At 47.1% G+C, this 19068-nt stretch overlaps 1 protein-coding gene across 1 annotated transcript in view; it reads left to right on the forward strand.

Annotated features, from left to right (window-relative positions):
- The window catches only part of LOC142586135 (glutamate receptor-like), a 102151-nt gene that overhangs the window by 61653 nt on the left and 21430 nt on the right, over positions 1-19068 (forward strand). Inside the window, exons 5-6 of the mRNA XM_075697387.1 lie at positions 6224-6377; positions 8699-8916. Coding sequence (XP_075553502.1) covers positions 6224-6377; positions 8699-8916 — 372 coding nt within the window. The remainder of the gene's footprint in view (positions 1-6223; positions 6378-8698; positions 8917-19068) is intronic.

Here is a 19068-nt window from a genome sequence, read left to right on the forward strand (position 1 = left end):
GAAGAGCCCGAACGGCGAGACTAGAAATGAAGTAGACTTCATACTCTGCGCTAACCCTGGCATCATACAAGATGTGGACGTGCTCGGCAAGGTGCGCTGCAGTGACCACAGGATGGTAAGAACTCGAATTAGCCTAGACCTGAAGAGGGAACGGAAGAAACTGGTACATAAGAAGCCGATTAAGGAGTTAGCGGTAAGAGGGAAAATGGAGGAATTCCAGATCAAGCTACAGAACAGGTATTCGGCTTTAACTCCGGAAGAGGACCTTAGTGTTGAAGCAATGAACGACAATCTTGTGGGCATCATTAAGGAGTGTGCAATGGAAGTCGGTGGTAACTCCGTTAGGCAGGATACCAGCAAACTATCGCAGGATACGAAAGATCTGATCAAGAAACGCCAATGTATGAAAGCATCTAACCCAACAGCTAGAATAGAACTGGCAGAACTTTCGAAGTTAATCAACAAGCGTAAGACAGCTGACATGAGGAAGTATAATATGGATAGAATTGAACATGCTCTCAGGAACGGAGGAAGCCTAAAAACAGTGAAGAAGAAACTAGGAATTGGCAAGAATCAGATGAATGCGTTAAGCGACAAAGCCGGTAATATCATTACTAATATGGATGAGATAGTTCAAGTGGCTGAGGATTTCGATAGAGATTTATACAGTACCAGTGGCAACCTCGACGATAATGGAAGAGAAATTAGTCCAGAGGAATTCGAAATCCCAAAGGTAACACCGGAAGAAGTAAAGGAAGCCTTGGGAGATATGCAAAGGGGGAAGGCAGCTGGGGAGGATCAGGTAACAACAGATTTGTTGAAGGATGGTGGACAGATTGTTCTAGGGAAACTGGCCACCGTGTATACGCAATGCCTCATGACCTCGAGCGTACCGGAATCTTGGAAGAACGCTAACATAATCCTAATCCATAAAAAAGGGACGCCATAGACTTGAAAAATTTTAGACCGATCAGCTTACTGTCCGTTGCCTACAAACTATTTACCAAGGTAATCGCAAATAGAATCAGGAACACCTTAGACTTCTGTCAAGCCAAGGACCAGGCAGGATTCCGTAAAGGGTACTCAACAATAGATCATATTCACACTATCAATCAGGTGATAGAGAAATGGGCGGAATATAACCAACCGTTATATATAGCTTTCATTGATTACGAGAAAGCGTTTCATTCTGTCAAAGCCTCAGCAGTCATAGAGGCATTACGGAATAAGGGTGTAGACGAGCCGTATGTAAAAATACTGAAAGATATCTATTGCTGCTCCACGGCCACCGTAGTCCTCCATAATGACAGCAACAAAATCCCAACAAAGAAAGGCGTCAGGCAGGGAGATACGATATCTCCAATGCTATTCACAGCGTGTTTACAAGAGGTATTCAGAGACGTGGATTGGGAAGAACTGGGGATAAAAGTTAACGGAGAATTCCTTAGTAACTTACGATTCGCTGATGATATTGCTTTGCTTAGTAACTCAGGGGACCAATTGCAATGCATGCTTACTGACCTGGAGAGGCAAAGCAGAAGAGTGGGTCTAAAAATTAATCTGCAGAAAACTAAAGTAATGCTTGACCGTCTCGGAAGAGAACAGTAATTTACAATAGGCAGCGAGGCACTGGAAGTCGTAAGGTAATACATCTTCTTATGGCAGGTAGTGACGGCGGATCCGGATCATGAGACGGAAATAATCAGTATAATAAGAATGGGCAGGGGGTGCGTTTGGCAGCCATTCTCAGATCATGAACAGCAGGTTGCCATCATCCCTCAAGAGAAAAGTATATAATAGCTGTGTCTTACCAGTACTCACGTACGGGGCACAAACCTGGAGGCTTACGAAAAGGGTTCTACTCAAATTGAGGGCGACGCAATGAGCTATGGAAAGAAGAATGATAGGTGGAACGTTAAGGGATAAGAAAAGAGCAGATTGGGTGAGGGAACAAACGCGAGCTAATGACATCTTAGTTGAAATCAAGAAAAAGAAATGGGCTTGGGCAGGACATGTAATGAGGAGGGAAGATAACCGATCGTCATTAATGGTTACGGACTGGATCCCAAGGGAAGGGAATTGTAGGAGGGGGCGGCAGAAAGTTAGGTGGGCGGATGAGAGAAAGAAGTTTGCAGGCATGGCATGGCCACAATTAGTACATGACCGGGGTTGTTGGAGAAGTATGGGAGAGGCCTTTGCCTTGCAGTGGGCGTAACCAGGCTGACGATGATGATGACTTGGGGGTTCAGCAGCGTTAAGTCGGTGTAACCCTTTCCGTAGAAGTCACAGTTGTCGTAGTCATCACTTTTTGCTGGAGATTTGCAAATCCTGGGGCGAGGCCTCGGAACTGGCGTCAACTCCAATTGTGCGAGGTTCCTGCTGCCAAATAGGGTCTCCTGCATAAGTTTTGTGTACTCAGCACCTCTAACAAATTATATATATATATATATATATATATATATATATAATTTGTTAGAGGCGCTGAGTACACAAAACTATATATATATATATATATATATATATATATATATATATATATATATATATATATATATATATATATATATATATATATATATATATATATATATATATATATATATTGTGGGAGCGGCACAGTCGCTCGGTGTACGCCAGCGAGGCGCAGCCTTGGTCGGCCGCGCCCAAGAACGCCCAGCCGAGCCTCGAAGCAGCGCTCGAATCCACGAGTCACATTGTCTTCCACTTCTTCGACTTCTGACGCTGAATGCCCGAGTTCGGATACTGCCCCTCCCTCTGTGGAGGCGACGATGGCACTGGCCCGATGCGGCTTGCAGCCACCACTGGTGGGCAAACAATGCAGACTGCCGCCCCCAACAAGGATCGACAGACCAAGTAACCTCTGAGTCACAAAAGCCTTTCAGGAGCCCGAAGGCCCTAAACCTGACTCGCCTCCAGCACGTACGCTTCGCGAAAATGTGGCCGACCAGATAGGGCAGCATGCGAGTTGTCGCGGTCTTGCAGGATCCAGAAGGCCCTAAACCATTCCCGAAGGCATACCTGGTCCAGTCTTCCTTCATGACCTTGTTCGAGGAGGAAGCGTGCACGCAGCATGTTTGCCGGAAGTAGCTGCCACCCACTCACTGTCATTCCACAGTACAGAATCCACACTGCACCACACTACGCAGTTAGTAGGAGGGCAAGATCGCAGATGATGATGATGATCGTTGGTCGAACGGCGCCTCTTCCAGTGGCGTTGGCAAGTGACCTCATATGCCCGTGAGGTTCGCGTTGCAGCCATCGTAGAACTCCTTCGGAATCGTCATCATCGTCGACTTCGCTACTGCTGGCGCCAGCCGGTGCCGAGGAACTGCCTCCAGATTCCGAGACTTCGCCCTCCTCGTGCTCGGACAAGGACGACGTGCCGCTCTGGTTTACCACCTTCGATACCAGAGGAGAGGTTATTCGGAGCCGTTTTCTTCGACACCTCGCCTTTGCGAGTCTAGGCGGTGCTCTTGTAGTCAACGGTCTAGTCGTTGTCAGCCTGCGACGCCTCCAACTCTCTCGACGTGTGCACATCACCCGGTGTGGAGCCACGCGTGATGCCCATGCTTCGCAACTTATCGCATTTATGGAGTACTGCATTGCGTTGGTGCAGTAACCGCGCAGGCAGGTCCCTTCTCCAACGTTGACGGCGGGAGCTTCAGTAGCGTGTCCGTCACTGCTCCGTCCACGTGTCCCATAACCTACCCAATGACAGTCACAGGGGAGCTGGCGTAAACGCTCCTGGGCGAACGCCAGAACAGGCAGCTCGCGCCACCGAGATGGTCACGCACCAGGCCAGGCAGGCGTCGCTACTGGCCGTGGTACGGGCGCCGACCACCATGCCACCGGTCATCGTCCGCCCCGGTACGCAGCCGGTGCCCCACGTTACAGGCGCCAATGTGAGAACGCACGGTCCCTCGGTCCACGCGAGCAGGCCCCGGTCCTCGCAGGCAGCGCCCAAGACTGCCCAGCCCTGCCTCGAACCCCGCTTGCGCTCACGAGTCACTTTGTCTTGCATTCCATTTCTTCAACTGCTGACTCCGATGCCCGAGTTACCATACTATATATATATATATATATATATATATATATATATATATATACATATAAACCCGCCGTGGTTGCTCAGTGGCTATGGTGTTGGGCTGCTGAGCACGAGGTCGTGGGATCCAATCCCGGCCACGGCGGCTGCATTTCGATGGGGCCGAAATGCGAAAACACCCGTGTACTTAGATTTAGGTGCACGTTAAAGAACCCCAGGTGGTCAAAATTGCCGGAGTCCTCCACTACGGCGTGCCCCATAATCAGAAAGTGGTTTTGGCACGTAAAACTCCAAATAATATATATATATATATATATATATATATATATATATATATATATAGAGAGAGAGAGAGAGAGAGAGAGAGAGAGAGAGAGAGAGAGAGAGAGAAAGAGAGAGAATACAGATGCACGCATACAATGTGTTCCAATGTGACACGCCTAATGCGTACGCATTAAAATAATGCACACTTTGCAGGAGGGACGAACGATAAGTAGAAGATCTGTAGGATGGAGCCAACAAGAGGTTTTAGCGACAGCATTCTCAAGACAAGGGAAATCCTTTATATCCATACGTCGCTTCTCGAACGACACAATTCGATCACACGTAGGACGATGAGGCTCGACCAAGAAGAGCTATTGCGCAACTTCGACACGAACCGCTGGCCGTACGACCTATTCGGGTCGGAAGAACCAGGTGACGTAGGTGTAAAGAGCGAGAACCTCGGTAACGGAATAAACGCAAAGATCACCGACAAGGGGACACTATTGCCGCAAGCCAATCTTTTCAACAGTCACGCCAAGGGATTTATCTGACGCGCGCACAGTCACATTGTTTTCTGAATTACGGCCGCGAAACTTCAAGTGAGGTCTATGAGATGACATGAAGAGGAAAATAATACAGGAGGAGTACGCAAGCAATGAAGGCAAATCACCATGCGACACTGGCACTAAATTCTCAATCAAGCCCAGATGTCAATGGCCTGTAAGACAATGTTTCATATAAATTTTTCAAATCTCTCGAACAGCAGCGTATAGCCGCGGCTATTTCACTGAAACGGTTCCTTGTATTTAACGTTGTATGTAAAGCATAAAAAATGTAGATGTAAAGAAGCCGCGCTATACACTTTTTTTATTTTGTCTGCAACAACATTTTATTTAGGTAAGGGAAAAACAGTTGCATATATTTTTCACCTATAGCTGCAACCTAAATGTAGGGGTAGTAAGAGTGTACACCTGACATTCTTTTCTCTTCGCGAATATGGTCCTAGCCCGCTCCGGTGGTTTCTTCGCCTTCCATACCTGATCTTCCTCCTTGCCTTATAGCTTTCATAATTGCTCAAGTAGATACTAATTATCACGGTGAACACTAACTTGGATTTCAAGCAGAGGTGCAGTTTCGCGTCTGAAGCGCTATGAAAATTTTGTATTGACGCGTGTGCTTGTGTATCTTTATGGGGCCACTACGTTTGACCGCCTAACAAATGTTATCGCACCGTGCAGGACGCGCCTGCATGCATCGAAAGTTTGTAGAATGTTATCGATGGTTCCATCCGACGTCTATCACTGAACCTTGTGTAATCTGATTGCATGTATGAGTGACGCGAATAGTGTAGAAATTTGTGGAAGAGACGCGGGTGCCAGTGATCACTCTGGAACATTCGATTGATGCATAAAAGCCGACGCGCTTGACCCGCTAATCAGATTTCCGACGATCGCCCACTGTGTTCGCCGATTTCCTGGAGGATTGAGTGCAGCCTGTTTTTCTGGGGAGAGGTTCTCCCAATAAAGTTAGTTTCGCCATTCACAGTTTTATTGTTGTGTCCTCAACCGTCACTACCACGTGACAGTATCAAGTTTCGCTTCTATGTACAGGGGAGCCAACTTAAACTAATACGCAGCGTGTGTTGCTAATATTGGATATCACTGCTTTTGAGGGACCTTTAGAAGTCTTCGCTCTATGATGATCTTCATTTCATTTATTTATTTTCTGAAAGAGCCCAACAGCAACTTTACGCCTTCTTAATGGTGCACTTGTGTTACGCAAATAACACTTACTTTGAGCACTGAAATTGGGCTGGAGAATGTAATGACGTGCTATTCGCGCCACCACGTCTTTGTTCTTTATTTTTACTCTATGTGCATGCTCGTCCTGCAGGTATGGGCACTGCTTCTCTTTTTCCTGGTTTTTATGAGCATCGTTCTCACCTTCCTGGACTCCATTTCACGCAAGTTACGACGGCAAAGGGCTTCGGTTCTCGGGATGTGGAACCATCATTTCTGGATGCTCTTCGAGAATATGTTTTGCGAAGGTGCGTTCACTCGATAAGTGATCAGCGCCTTTATTTTATCTCAAAGTCCCTGTTGCTACGAAGAGGTTAAAAAGGCGGGACGAAATTATTTGTAAAAGCAAGATAACTTCGCTAAATTATACTTATGATAAAAAATTCATATGGATGGGCAATACAGAACTCTAAGGCCATATTTTGGAAGGAACACCCTTATTTTTGCACGGAAAGTAGGAGCGAATATGGTGATGGGCGCAGGCAGGCAATTATTCGGAGAAAAATTTGCAGGTTGCAATGTGATACGGACGTACAGGCTTGCTGAGATAGCGTCTAGACTGACGTCATTGTCTGTTCTCTTTTTGTATAGTTAATCTCCTAAAGAGGCTTTTCCTTAGTCTGGATATGTTGTATGTTTTCCTTTATTTCTCGACCCCGGATTACACATTTCCACTCATTCAGCCGAATTACTCAAAGAGGCGTAAATTATTTGCGCGAGAAATTGTAATGCATATACGACCGATACCAAAATTTTACAAATTCAGTTATAAAAATTATGCGGATCCCACACACAGTGCGAATCGATGTAAGCGCAGCTTTCCGTGCTGGATACTTTAACTGACGATAATTAGTGGTCGTGTTGACGGCTAAAGCTTAATTTCTTCAATGTTAGGCCAACACGACATTGGTGAGTTGATGTTACACCTTACCTTGCACGTACCACTGCTGTTTGTCTGCGTATTACACAGAACACACAGGGAGAGGCATTGTTGCGCGCCATATTTTCCAACTTTTGAGAGCGTTGAACATGGTCATTGCCTCGCCTGACACATCGCATTGTGGAAGAAGTATTCAACTTGAATTGGATTAGGGGGCTGTACGTGCGAAAACCACACTCGGATTATGAGGCTCGCCTTAGTGCCGGACTCTGGATTAATTTTGACACCTCGATGTCCTTTAGCGTGTCCCAAAATCTAAGTGCACGTGCGTTTTCTATTTCCCCGCTGTCGAAATGCGGCTGCCGCGATTGGGATCAAATCCGCGACCTCTAGCAATGCCATAGCCCCAGAGCTAACGCGGCGGGCGCAAGAGTGTTGATTTGACGATCGACCGCTTCCGTAGTGTCTCCTGGACCCTGCGGTGCTCTTTAATTAATGAGGATCTGCTTCTGCACGCCCTGAATAAGTTGGCCGTTTGACATATTTACATGCCATTTATTTTTCAGAAAGAGTAGCAACGTATTGTACAGTACCTTGAACATAAGCATATCCTGTGTTCCGCACTCACTGTCGTATAGCAGTGGGCTTTCGTTGTCTTTTCGCCTCACCTTCCCCTCTTTCTTGTATGGGAACTACCTATTCTCCTCCGTCTCCAGCTCCTCTTCTCCTCCCTACAGTTTTATCTTTGTCCGCTCTGGTCTCGCACGTTAGTAAATAGGGAAGCGCTGCAGTTTCTGCAATGCTTCTGAGGGGAGTCACGGTTAAATACGAGAGTGCGGCTATCAAGCGGATAATGTGGCGACGGCCAGGAAGCTCCATAGAGTATCGTGCACATTCAACGCGGTGAGGTGAAAACGAGTTTCTGCCGCCGCCTTTCCTCTCTTACTCGTGCCTAGCATCTATATACAGGCTCAGAACACCCCACCCCCTGTCCCAGTGTGCGCGACAGCAGCAGCCACAGCAGCCCACAGCAGCAGCAGCTGTAGGAAAGTCGAAGGAAGAAGGAAATAAAGCGTCCCTTTATTAAGCACATAAAGGGATATAGTGCAATTTATGAGTGAGAGCCAGTAAGTTTTGTATGCACATAAAGGAATTTTGCCAGCTACTAATTTGGTCAGTAAGAGATTCGAGATATCCGTCTTCAAATTACGCGAGTACATAGTACAACTTTTAACATACATACACATATATATATATATATATATATATATATATATATATATATATATATATATATATATATATATATATACATATATATATATATATATGTGTGTGTGTGTGTGTGTGTGTGTGTGTGTGTGTGTGTGTGTGTGTGTGTGTGTGTGTGGGTGGGTGTGTGTGGAAATGCAGTCAGTGCTTTTAAGGTGCCCCTTCTTCGTTTGTTTAAATGACTCATTTGGCCCCGAGGAGCACTCTCATACAGTACACACGGGGTTGGCCAATTTTCTATTGGTGCAATGAGGTTACTGTGGCACAACATCCAATAATATTACTTCACATAGGGCCAACATTAGGCCTGCTTCAGGCGCTACTTGGGGACGTGCACATCGGTGGTTTTAGCCCGCACACGATGACAACCTGCGCAGCTAAGTGAGGATTCTAGTGTATTGTGTTCATCCCTTCCAGCGTCTGCAAGAATGCCAGAAAGCACGTCTCTGCGGATCGTCAGCGCCGTGTGGTGGCTCGCCATCGTTGTGCTGATGAACGCGTTCGCTGGCCAAATGCGGGCCTGCCTTATGGTCAAGTCCGAGCTAGACAGGGTCAACACTCTGGAAGACATCGCCTCGAGACCTAGTCTCAAAGTCTACGCTCTTAAGAACACCGTGGCTACGCGCTACCTACAGGTAAATTATAGGTCGGTTCACTGCAGCCTCCTCACGAACAAGGGTTCTGTTGAATTACAGCGGAACGTAATATATTTCACGTGAAAAAGTAAGAAATTAAAACTCCCACATCAGTGGGCCACGCATATTTAGAAGGACTGATTCAATTGCTCCTACGGTTCCTATTTATGCAGCTTTACCAAGATACAATACCCCTATTATGCTATTTATCACCGTATTAAGAGAACTTGCTTACTTTGATCAATCATACCGATTACAAGTGTAGCTAGACTGACCTCTATAGTTTACGGGACGTTATGTTATCTCGCACTGTAATAAATACGAAGTTGGAGCTCATAATCTATCTTCAGCGAAAATAAACAGCGGCAGAAATTTGTATTGCGTTAGTATTGTCAATAGGTTATCATGACAAGTTATTTTTTCACTAAGTGCGCGGCTCAATATCATTACCTTGCGCTTCTAAGTTGTGCCACATATATGCAGCCTAAGCAGCTGTACCTCATAAAATAACAGACATAATGTCGGTAAAGAATACCAAATCATTGCGATATGACGCTTTCCCAGTACCACTGCGAAAGTGCTTTATGTGCATTTGTGATCCGATATGCCAAATAACTATTTCCACATATTTATGCAGTGCGCAATTAAGTCGTATCCAAATGTTTCTAAACTAGTGTCAATTTATAAAAAAAAGGGAAGCGAACTGAATCTACAAAATTATCTTCCTATTTCGATATGTTCTCCGTTAGCAAAAGTTCCAGAGAAAGCGTTCTACTGTCACTTCGACGAATTGCATTAAATATAAATTTTACATCACAGAGCAATAGAGTTACATAAAGAGAATTTCAACTGAGCTCGCTTTGGTTAACATTACGGAAAAGAAAATATAACATGGGGAAGAAGCTTCTGGCAATGGGCCTTTCCGCAAATTCGAATGAACTGTTCGATTTGCTAAATCATGACGTCCTCTATTGAAAACTTCCGTGTTATGCTATTTGGGGAACTCTACTGTTGTTAACAAAATTTAACTAATTGACCGCAATATGTGTTCGTCTTGTGGAAGTAAATCGACGCGACTACTAACAAACGGTGGAGTAACACTGGGCTCTATCCTGCGTTGGTTTGGATTTCTAAGTTAGATTTTCGACCTTCATTTTCTCTAAGCTGAGGAGTGTATTCATTACGTGCACAACTACGTAGGAGCAGAAAACAGTGATTTGAGGACGTTATCGATGTGAACTAAAGCCAATCAGCGTCTAGTCAGCAAAACCATGACACAATACATACGGTTTGCAACAAAACACGCGAACTTACTCAATACTAACTGTTGTATAGCAATATTTTAGTATATAACAACTGTAGTATATATATATATATATATATATATATATATATATATTGTAACGCCGTTTAGTCAGCACTCAGAAACGCGACCGGCCCATTCGAGCGTCGGACACCGAGAGCGCGAGCCCCTATTCGTCGGCGGGCCGGTGATGGTAGTGCGTCCATAGAGCGCGTCAGTCTTCTTTGCTACAACTGCCCCCTGGAGAAGCAGGACCTGGCGGCTCAAGGAGAAGCGAGGACAAGGGGGTCGCAATAGGGTTTAAGCCTGTAGACGTGCACTGTCTCACATCCGCGACGCCTCAAGTCAGTAGATCTCATTAGCGGCTGGACGACGTTGTTGACTGGCGTCGTCTATTGTACGACGCAGTACGGACTGTGGTATTGAGCGAGGAGTTTAGAGGAGAGCCCAGGGGTGCTTGAAGGTATCCACAGCCAGACTAGTGAGTCCGGCTGCTAGGTGCAGGGAGGTCGGTCATCATCGCGGGGCATTTTTGGAGACTCTGGTCTTCCGCTGTGAACGAACGGGCGAGCTGACGGCATTCCTCGGCATACTTGGAGGCTTCAGACAGAGGCGTCCCATTTGAGGGGTCAGGCCGGTAGGAGAGAATTGTGTCGACCGTACAGGTAGGCTCACGGCCATATACGGGAAATAATAGCGAAAATCTCTGTGTGGCCTGTGAAGCGGCGTACGTAATATATGGTAAAACAAGGTCCCAGTTGCTATGATCCGATGTAATGTACATGGATAGCATGTCGCCGAAAGTACGATTGAACTGTTCTTTTGTGCCTTTAATTTGCGGATAATAAGCTGTTGTGGTGCGATGGACGGTATGGCACCCGCTCAGGAGGGCGTTAAGTACTTCGGAAAGAAACGCACGCCCTCTGTCTCTCAGAAGTTCCCGCGGCGCCCCATGTCGCATTGTGAAGTGATGCAGGAGGAAGGACGCAATGTCGCGGACTGCCACTGTTTGCAGTGCCGTAGTTTCGGCATAGCCCATGAAGTGGTCGACAGCGACAATAATTCAGCGATTGCCACCTGATGTGCAGGGAAAAGGAGCGTAGAGATTGATGCCGACGTGGTCAAATGGTTGGGACGGACAAGGAATGGGCTGCAAAGGACCAAAAGGACGCGGGGCAGGAAGCTTGCGTCGTTGGCAGGCTGTGCACGAGCAAATGTACTTTCGCACAAAAGTACAGATGCCACGCCAATAAAAGCGGGAGCACAGCATGGCGCAAGTCTTGAACAGGCCGGCATGAGCGCATTGCCGGTCTGAATGGAGAGCGAAGCATACATTTCTGCGCACATGGCGGGCGACGACCATCGGAAGCATAAGTTAGACGGTAGAGAACGCCACCCGCAACTCAAAATGAGAAGCTTGGCGGCGGATAGCGCGTGAAAGGAGTGTTGTTGAATTGCCAGATATGCAATCCACAAGGGCCACAATCCAGGGATCTTTGCGTTGCTCCACAGTCATGTTGATCTGCGCAGGCAATGAAAACGCGGATTTGATGACTGAAATGCAAGTCATGAAATGCAAGTCATGTCTCTTGGTGTGGGCGATCAATGGAGGGCATCTTCGTCGTTGTGTTCACGGCCCGACCCGTAAATGACGCGTATGTCGAAGTCTTGTAACCGTATAGCCCTTCGCGCAAGACGGCCACAGGGATTTTTAATGTCGATAACCTACATAGAGCATGATGATCGGTAACGACGTCGAAGGTGTGGCCATAAAGGTAGGGTCGGAATTTGCCAAGGGGCTAGATGATAGCCGGGTAGTCCTTTTTGGTGACGGAATAGTTGGATTCCGCTTTCGTTAGTGTTCGACTTGCGTAGGCCACTACGTATTCATCATGCCCACTTTTTTGCTGCGCAAGCACGGCACCAAGTCCTACGCCGCTGGCATCGGTGTGGACTTCCGTGGGGGCCACGGTGTCGAAAAGGCGCAGTACGGGAGGCGAAGTGAGCAAACGCCGAATTATTTCAAAAGCATCGTCGCAAGCTGTCAACCAAGTAGAAAGTCGTGTGTCGCCGTGAAGCAGCTGAGTCAAGGGAGCAATGATAGAAGCGAAATTTCGCATAAAACGACGAAAGTAGAAGCAGAGCCCGATAAAGGTCCGACGTTGCTTCAGCGACATGGGTTTCGGAAATTCAGCGACGGCGCGAAGTTTGGAAGCATCAGGTAGTATGCCATCTTTCGATACGACGTGTCCGAGTATTGCAAACTGCTTGGCTCCAAAGCGACATTTCTTCAAATTTCGCTGGAGGCCTGCCTCGGTGATGCACTACAGTACTTGTACGAGAAGGTACAGATGTGTTGGAAAATCTGGGCAAGAGAAGACGACATCGTCAAGGTAACATTACCATGTCTTCCATTTCAGCCCACGAAGGAGATTTGTCCATCATTCGTTCGAATGTAGCAGGGGTGTTGCAAAGCTGAAACGGCATAACGTTGAATTCAAATAGGCCGTCTGGGGTCACGAAGGCTGTCTTCGGGCGATCGGCAGGATTAATAGGCACTTGCCAATAGACTGAGCGTAAATCCAGCAGAGAAAGATATTCTGCGCCTTGCAAACAATCCAGAGCATCGTCGATGCGCGGCATAGGGTAGACGTCTTTGCGAGTTATCTTACTAAGACGGCGGTAGTCGACGCAAAATGAAATTTAGCCATTTTTTTCTTAACCAGGGCTACAGGTGACGCCCAGGGATTATTAAAGGGTTGAACCACTCCGCGCTCAAGCATTTCGCTTACGTGGTTTTCAATAACACGGCGCTCCGCGGGTGATACACGCTAAGGCCTCTGGCGTAGTGGTGCGTCGGTGCCAGTGTCGATCTCGTGACGTACAGTCGATATGCGGCCTAGTGGGGCTGGTTGACAGTCGAACGTAGATTGGTATTTCAGTAGAAGGCTGACAAGCTGCGAACGCTGCGTAGGGCTCAGGAGCGCATCTAATGAGCTATGAAAGACGTCTTGCGTAGGTTGGGAACAAGGCAACCTATAATTCAGAAAGTTCACGTCTGAACAGGTGTTGTCAAGTGGTGCTTCAAAGAGCAGTCGCGTGCAGCCACCGCTGATAGTTAGAATAGCGAAGGAAAGGGAACTTCGCCGGCGAACAAAAATGTCCGATGGGACAAACAGGGCAGTTGTCTCAGTGGCGAAAGTAGAGAAGTCATTCGCAATCAGATAAGAGTGCGGAGGGATCATGGTGTATTCTGTAACGGCTAGTTTGTCACCAAAATCGTCAAGGTCATGTAAACGGGTATCGGGAAGCGGAGAAAATTCATTTTCGGCGCGAGAAAAATCAATGACGGCCTGATCATCTGAAAGGAAGTCCTACCCCAAGATGAAGTCGCATGAACAGGATGAGAGGACGACGAACTCGACAGTATACGTGTATCCATGAATGACGATGGGGGCGGTACATGCGTCAACAGGGGTAATGCACTGTAAGCTTGCTGTCCGGAGTGACAGCGCAGGTAAGGGCGTCATTACTTTTCGAAGCTTGCGGCAAAGTTCTTCCGTAACAACTGAAACGGCGGCGCCTGTGCAGACTTATGCCAGTGTGAAGACTCCGTCTACAGATAATTTGATTGCGTTCGTCGAAAGAGAGCGAGGCTTTACTTGGTCTCTTCAACTGCGGTAGCTAGTTTTCCTGCTCCGATGGGGCCGAACGCCGCAGCATGCGGGAAAGTGAGGGGCGACGAGGGGATAGCGACCGACGATCACTGGCAGAAGGAATGACGTTGCTCGTATTTGGTGGCCAGAAGGACGAAGCTGACGAAACATAGAAGCGGACAGGTTGGTCATTACCTTGAAGCCATAAGCGACGGCGACAGTGCCGTGCCACGTGAGCAAGCATTCCACAAAAGAAGCATACGGGGCGATTGTCGGGTGTACGCCACGGTGCCGTGCTAGCTAGTGATCTGGTGTACAATGGAAGGATTGGACTTGGCGCTGCAACAAACGGTGGTGTTAAAAAAGTCACTGAAGTGGTCGTGCTGCAGCGTCGGTGTAGCTTAGATGTACACGCAAAGGTGGCGCTGCGCGAGGAGACTGAATACCTTCGGAAATTTCTTTCTGGAGCATCTGTCGCAACGTAGGAGCCAAGGACGGTGTAGGCCTTGGGACAGCGGTTAGTGGTGATAGCTGGCGGGCGACTTCGGCGCATATAAATGCCTTGATTTCGCCGAACAGATGGTCGTTGTTAGTCACAGTGGCAAAACTTGCAATTGAAGTATCGGGGATCGAAGAACGTCGAGTGAGTAGACGTTGCCTCCTGAGTTCGTCGTAGCTTTGACAAAGTTCAGCGACTTCGACTACAGTGTGCGGGCTTTTTGAGAGGAGCATTTGGAATGCGTGGTGTTCGGTGCCCTTCATTACGTGACGGATCTTGGCAGACTCAGTTATCATTGGATCGACGCGCTTGCAAAGGTCCACAACGTCTTCTACGTACTTGGTGAAGTTTTCACCGGGTTGCTGAGAACGGCGGCGCAAGCGCTCTTCAGCAAGGGGCTTCCGCACCTCAGGGCGACCGAAGACTTGCGTAATGCGCGCCTTGAAATCCGGCCAGATCTTGAGGTCGGATTCGTGGTTGTGGAACCACACGCTAGCGATACACTTGAGAAAGAATTTCACGTAACAGAACTTCGCAGCATCGTCCCATTTTTTGTGGGCACCTACCCACTCATCTATATAGAGCCAATCTTCTACGTCGTGTTCTTTGGGACCGATAAAGATGAAGGGATCGCGTTGAAGCACTGAGCCAGGACAAATCAATGTCGGCGATGCCAGAGTTGTAGTTTGGCTCGCGCCGTCAAACATGATGCCGGCAGTGTCTGATTACGTAGTTCCAAGGTGAGTGTGGCCAGGAGCGTAGCCAGGGGGGGGGGGGTGCTTATGGGGCTTAAGCCGCCCCCCCCCGAAATTTTTTCGTGCTGTCCATGCACCATCGATCAAAGCAACCCCCGGCCCCGGAAATCATTTTGTATTTTGTCTAGAATGTCTTTTTCGTGCTCCAAAGGACATTTCACCGCGAACATTGCGAAGTCGGGCTAACTTTTGCGGCAGCACTCAAGCACCGGGAGTCACATAATGCAATCAGCCCCATCCGAGCGCAAAGTTTCAAGGGCGTTTTGATGGTGAACGGGCTCGCCGCGGACCCTTCCGGAGGCCGCGGAATCTACGGAGCGCATGGATTTCAAATTCCAAACTTTATGGGCATGATGTTCTCAAACTTTTGATGCGAAACGTGCGTTGCCATTTCCGAAGTTGTGCTTCAGCTATTTAATTGCGGAAGTTTGTGGGTTTAACGTCTTTATAAACATCTGACGCCAAAGGTGGATTGACTTTTCTAGTCTTACATGGAAACATAAAAAGAGACAAGCCAAATCAACATACTATCAGACAAGTTGACAAAACACGCGGCGAGATCCGATGAGACGAAGCGTAGTGGTACCTTCGTGCTGTCATGTCGCATAAAAAAATATCAAGATATTTTTTTTTCACCTACGCCAAAAAATCTATGTCCAGACTCTAAAGCCAGTCAGGGTAACCACTTTCTTATTTATTTTTTCTACTTATACTTCTGAGCCTCTTAATTTTTTTTTATTCTCACTACCTTACCCGCGGGGTGCCAGAGCCAGCCGGAGCGCGTCTGTTTTTCTCGTGTTGCCCCGACCACCGCGCGGCGCACTTCGGTGCGCGTTCGGTTTTCTCTGGCCGAGTGGGTTTTCGCCTGGCAGAATTTTGGATGCCTTCTGGCTAGCATTCGAGAGAAAGAAAGAATGGCCGCTCGCCGTCATCGCTGTGAAGACTCGACGGATTGCACCGCGTTCGCTTGAGCGCAACCTCTCCGGAAAGTCTTGTCTCGCCGGTGTAGGATACCGAGCACTATGCGTATGGTTCTCGGTGGACCAAGCGTCTCCAGTTTTCTTCAATATTCATTCGGTAGCCACATTAGGTGCCCAAAGTAGGCATTAGATTGTGGCCCACATACTCTCCATAGCGTTTTTTTTTCATTTCGGTGCCCCCGCCCCACAATAGGAAATAGAATATGCATTGCTGCGACGCAGCGAATTGTCGCATGGGGACTGTTTATTTCTGCTTTTGCGGAAAGTAATCGGCCACGGCACGCTTCAGTTGGCGGATGCCATTGTTATATTATTGCGATAGCAGTTATATGGGGGGGGGGGTACATTCCAGACGCATTCCTGGTGTCGCCGTCGCCCTCATGTTTCGTACGAAGTCCAAGGGCGATATCGGCGTGACCGCGTGCCGCATGCTTTATGTGCGCGTGAAAGCGTAGGCATTGGGTGAGCTGACAATGGTGGCTCAGTCTTGTGTGCACATGCAAAAAAGCGGGGAGCAAGCGCACCGCCGTCCGTCGCTCGCGATACATCGGGTGGAGTGGATGGAATGGGGGCGGGATCTAGGATTCTGTGTATCTGTGATTGCACAACATGTTTATTTGCCTTGTTTGACGCATTATATGCAGTGACTTTTTCTTGGATACGTAGATATATTGGAGATTTATACGTATATTTAAATATCTTGTTGCGAAGTTTTGTGTATACGTGCAGTGAACTTTCTTTCCGGTGACACTTTTTTGCCCTTCATCAATCATTTGTATATTCCAGTGGATCTTCGCATTGCTAATGAACAAGGGTGAGTCAAGTGAAAGTGAGCCTACCCACCCCACGCACTAATGGTTCGGTTCATTATCTGCAAGGCATGCGCGTAGCACACAGATATCTGTCATTTACAACAGCGACACGCAGGTGTGAGGGTAAATGTTCTTCTGTGCTCCCATACACTGGGTTGAACATGGTTGCTTGACATAATGGACGCTTTAGAATTTGACCAGCGCGATGCCGTGAGGTTTCTGACAGCTGAAGGTGCTTCCCAAAAAGAAATTAGTCGCCGTATGGCTGCCGTGTACGTTGAACATTGTATTTCATTAGCCACTGTGAAGCATCGGAGCAAACGGTTGAAAGAAGGACGTGAAAGTTGGAAAGACGTTCCAAGACCGGGCCATAGCCATTGTGCAATCACCCCGAACAAAATTGCAAAGTTTGATGCGCTGATGAGACAAGAACGGAGGATAAGCATCGATGAACTGGCAGAGCGAGTGAATATCAGTCATAGTTCGGTTCACATTATATTTTATTAACATTTCGATTATTAGCTCTTGTGTGCGCAATGGACGCCCAAGATTTTGAACCACCGCCAGAAGAAGGTTTTGCGCTGCCTTGAGTCATCTGATCCGGTATCACAATGAGGCTGACGACTTCTTTTCTGCAATTGTGATTGGGACGAACCATGGTGCCACTATTACAAGCTTGAAACACGACGGCAACGCATGCAGTGGAAACATTCGAATTCACCACCCCAAAGAAAGCAAAGGCCGTCATTTCCGCCACAAATGTGTTGTTGACTTTTTTTTCGATCGTCAGCGGCCATTACTGATAGAATTTGCTAAAGCCGGAGAGACTATCACTTGCTTCCGATATTGTGAAACGCCGGATCGGCTGCGTGTCGCAATCAAGAGCAAACGACATGGAAAATTGGCGACTTGGGTCATCTTGTTCCACGACCTGGCTTTGGTTTTGGGGTGCTAAGCGCGAGGTCGCGGAATTGAATCCCGGCCATGGCGGCTGCATTTCGATAGGGGAGAAAGGCGACAAGACCCATGTACTTAGATTTAGGTGCCCGTAAAGAAACCCAGGTGGTCAAAATTTCCTGAGTCCTCCACTACGGCGTGCCTCATGATCAGAAAATGGTTTTGGCACGTAAAACCCCATAATTTAATTTTTATTTGTACCACGACAATGCCTGTCCCCACGTGGCTGATGTGGTTAATTCAAAACTGGCAAAGTGCAAGTGTGAAAAGCTAAATCTTCCCGCATACAGCTGACACCTGTCGCCTTGCGACTTCCATATTTTGGAACAAATGAAAAAAATAGAACAGCTCAAGGGAAACAGATTTCTGTCGGACGATGATGTGAAAGGGTCAGTTGCAGATTTTTTGAAGCAGCAACCCAAGGAGTTTGATGAGACGGGAATCACCCGACTCGTTAGTCAATGGGACAAATGTCTAAACGATCAAGGAGACTACTTTTAAAAATAGTGCCCTGTTAGTCGTATATTCTTATTGGCTCACTTTCATTTGACTCGCACTCGTATATTTTGCAGAATGGCTTTATATACGTGCTGTCTATTGGGACAATAATTTCGGTGCAGTTACGATACACAACCGGTGACAGCTGTTCCTGCGTAATACACTGGGATAAATGACAGCGTCATTCATATATACAAAAATGTAAAGAAGTTTCCTGAATGACAAAGTTTCATTAACATATTTGTCCTCAACTTGTTCATTTCATGGCCATTACATTTTTCACATCTGTGGCATGCACTGCTTTGCTAGTTTCGAACTAATATAGTTCTAAGGATCCTGTGATATTTTCTTTACTTACTAGATAGACAAAAACATGGAAGCATTGATATCAGTTATGTTGGGCCCAATTTTTGGCACATACGAGTATACCTTTTTATGAAGAAATACATAAAGTACTTGTTTTGACAGTGCGTAGCGTTCAAGAAATCGTTTGCAGAATCTTTGGCAATTGCGATGCAGTTATTATTCATGTATTTGATCCCTCGACAAATTGTATAAGAGGAAGCGTTAGCTCGGGCCAACTCCGACGCGGCCTATTTAAATACATGTAAAACGCAGAAACGCTTTTCACATATAACCGCTGGATCGCGTTTAATGAAATTTGTTGCATTTCAGAGAGAAAGTTAAATTCT

This window comes from Dermacentor variabilis, chromosome 6 (assembly GCF_050947875.1).
Source record: "Dermacentor variabilis isolate Ectoservices chromosome 6, ASM5094787v1, whole genome shotgun sequence".
Classification (NCBI taxonomy): domain Eukaryota; kingdom Metazoa; phylum Arthropoda; class Arachnida; order Ixodida; family Ixodidae; genus Dermacentor; species Dermacentor variabilis.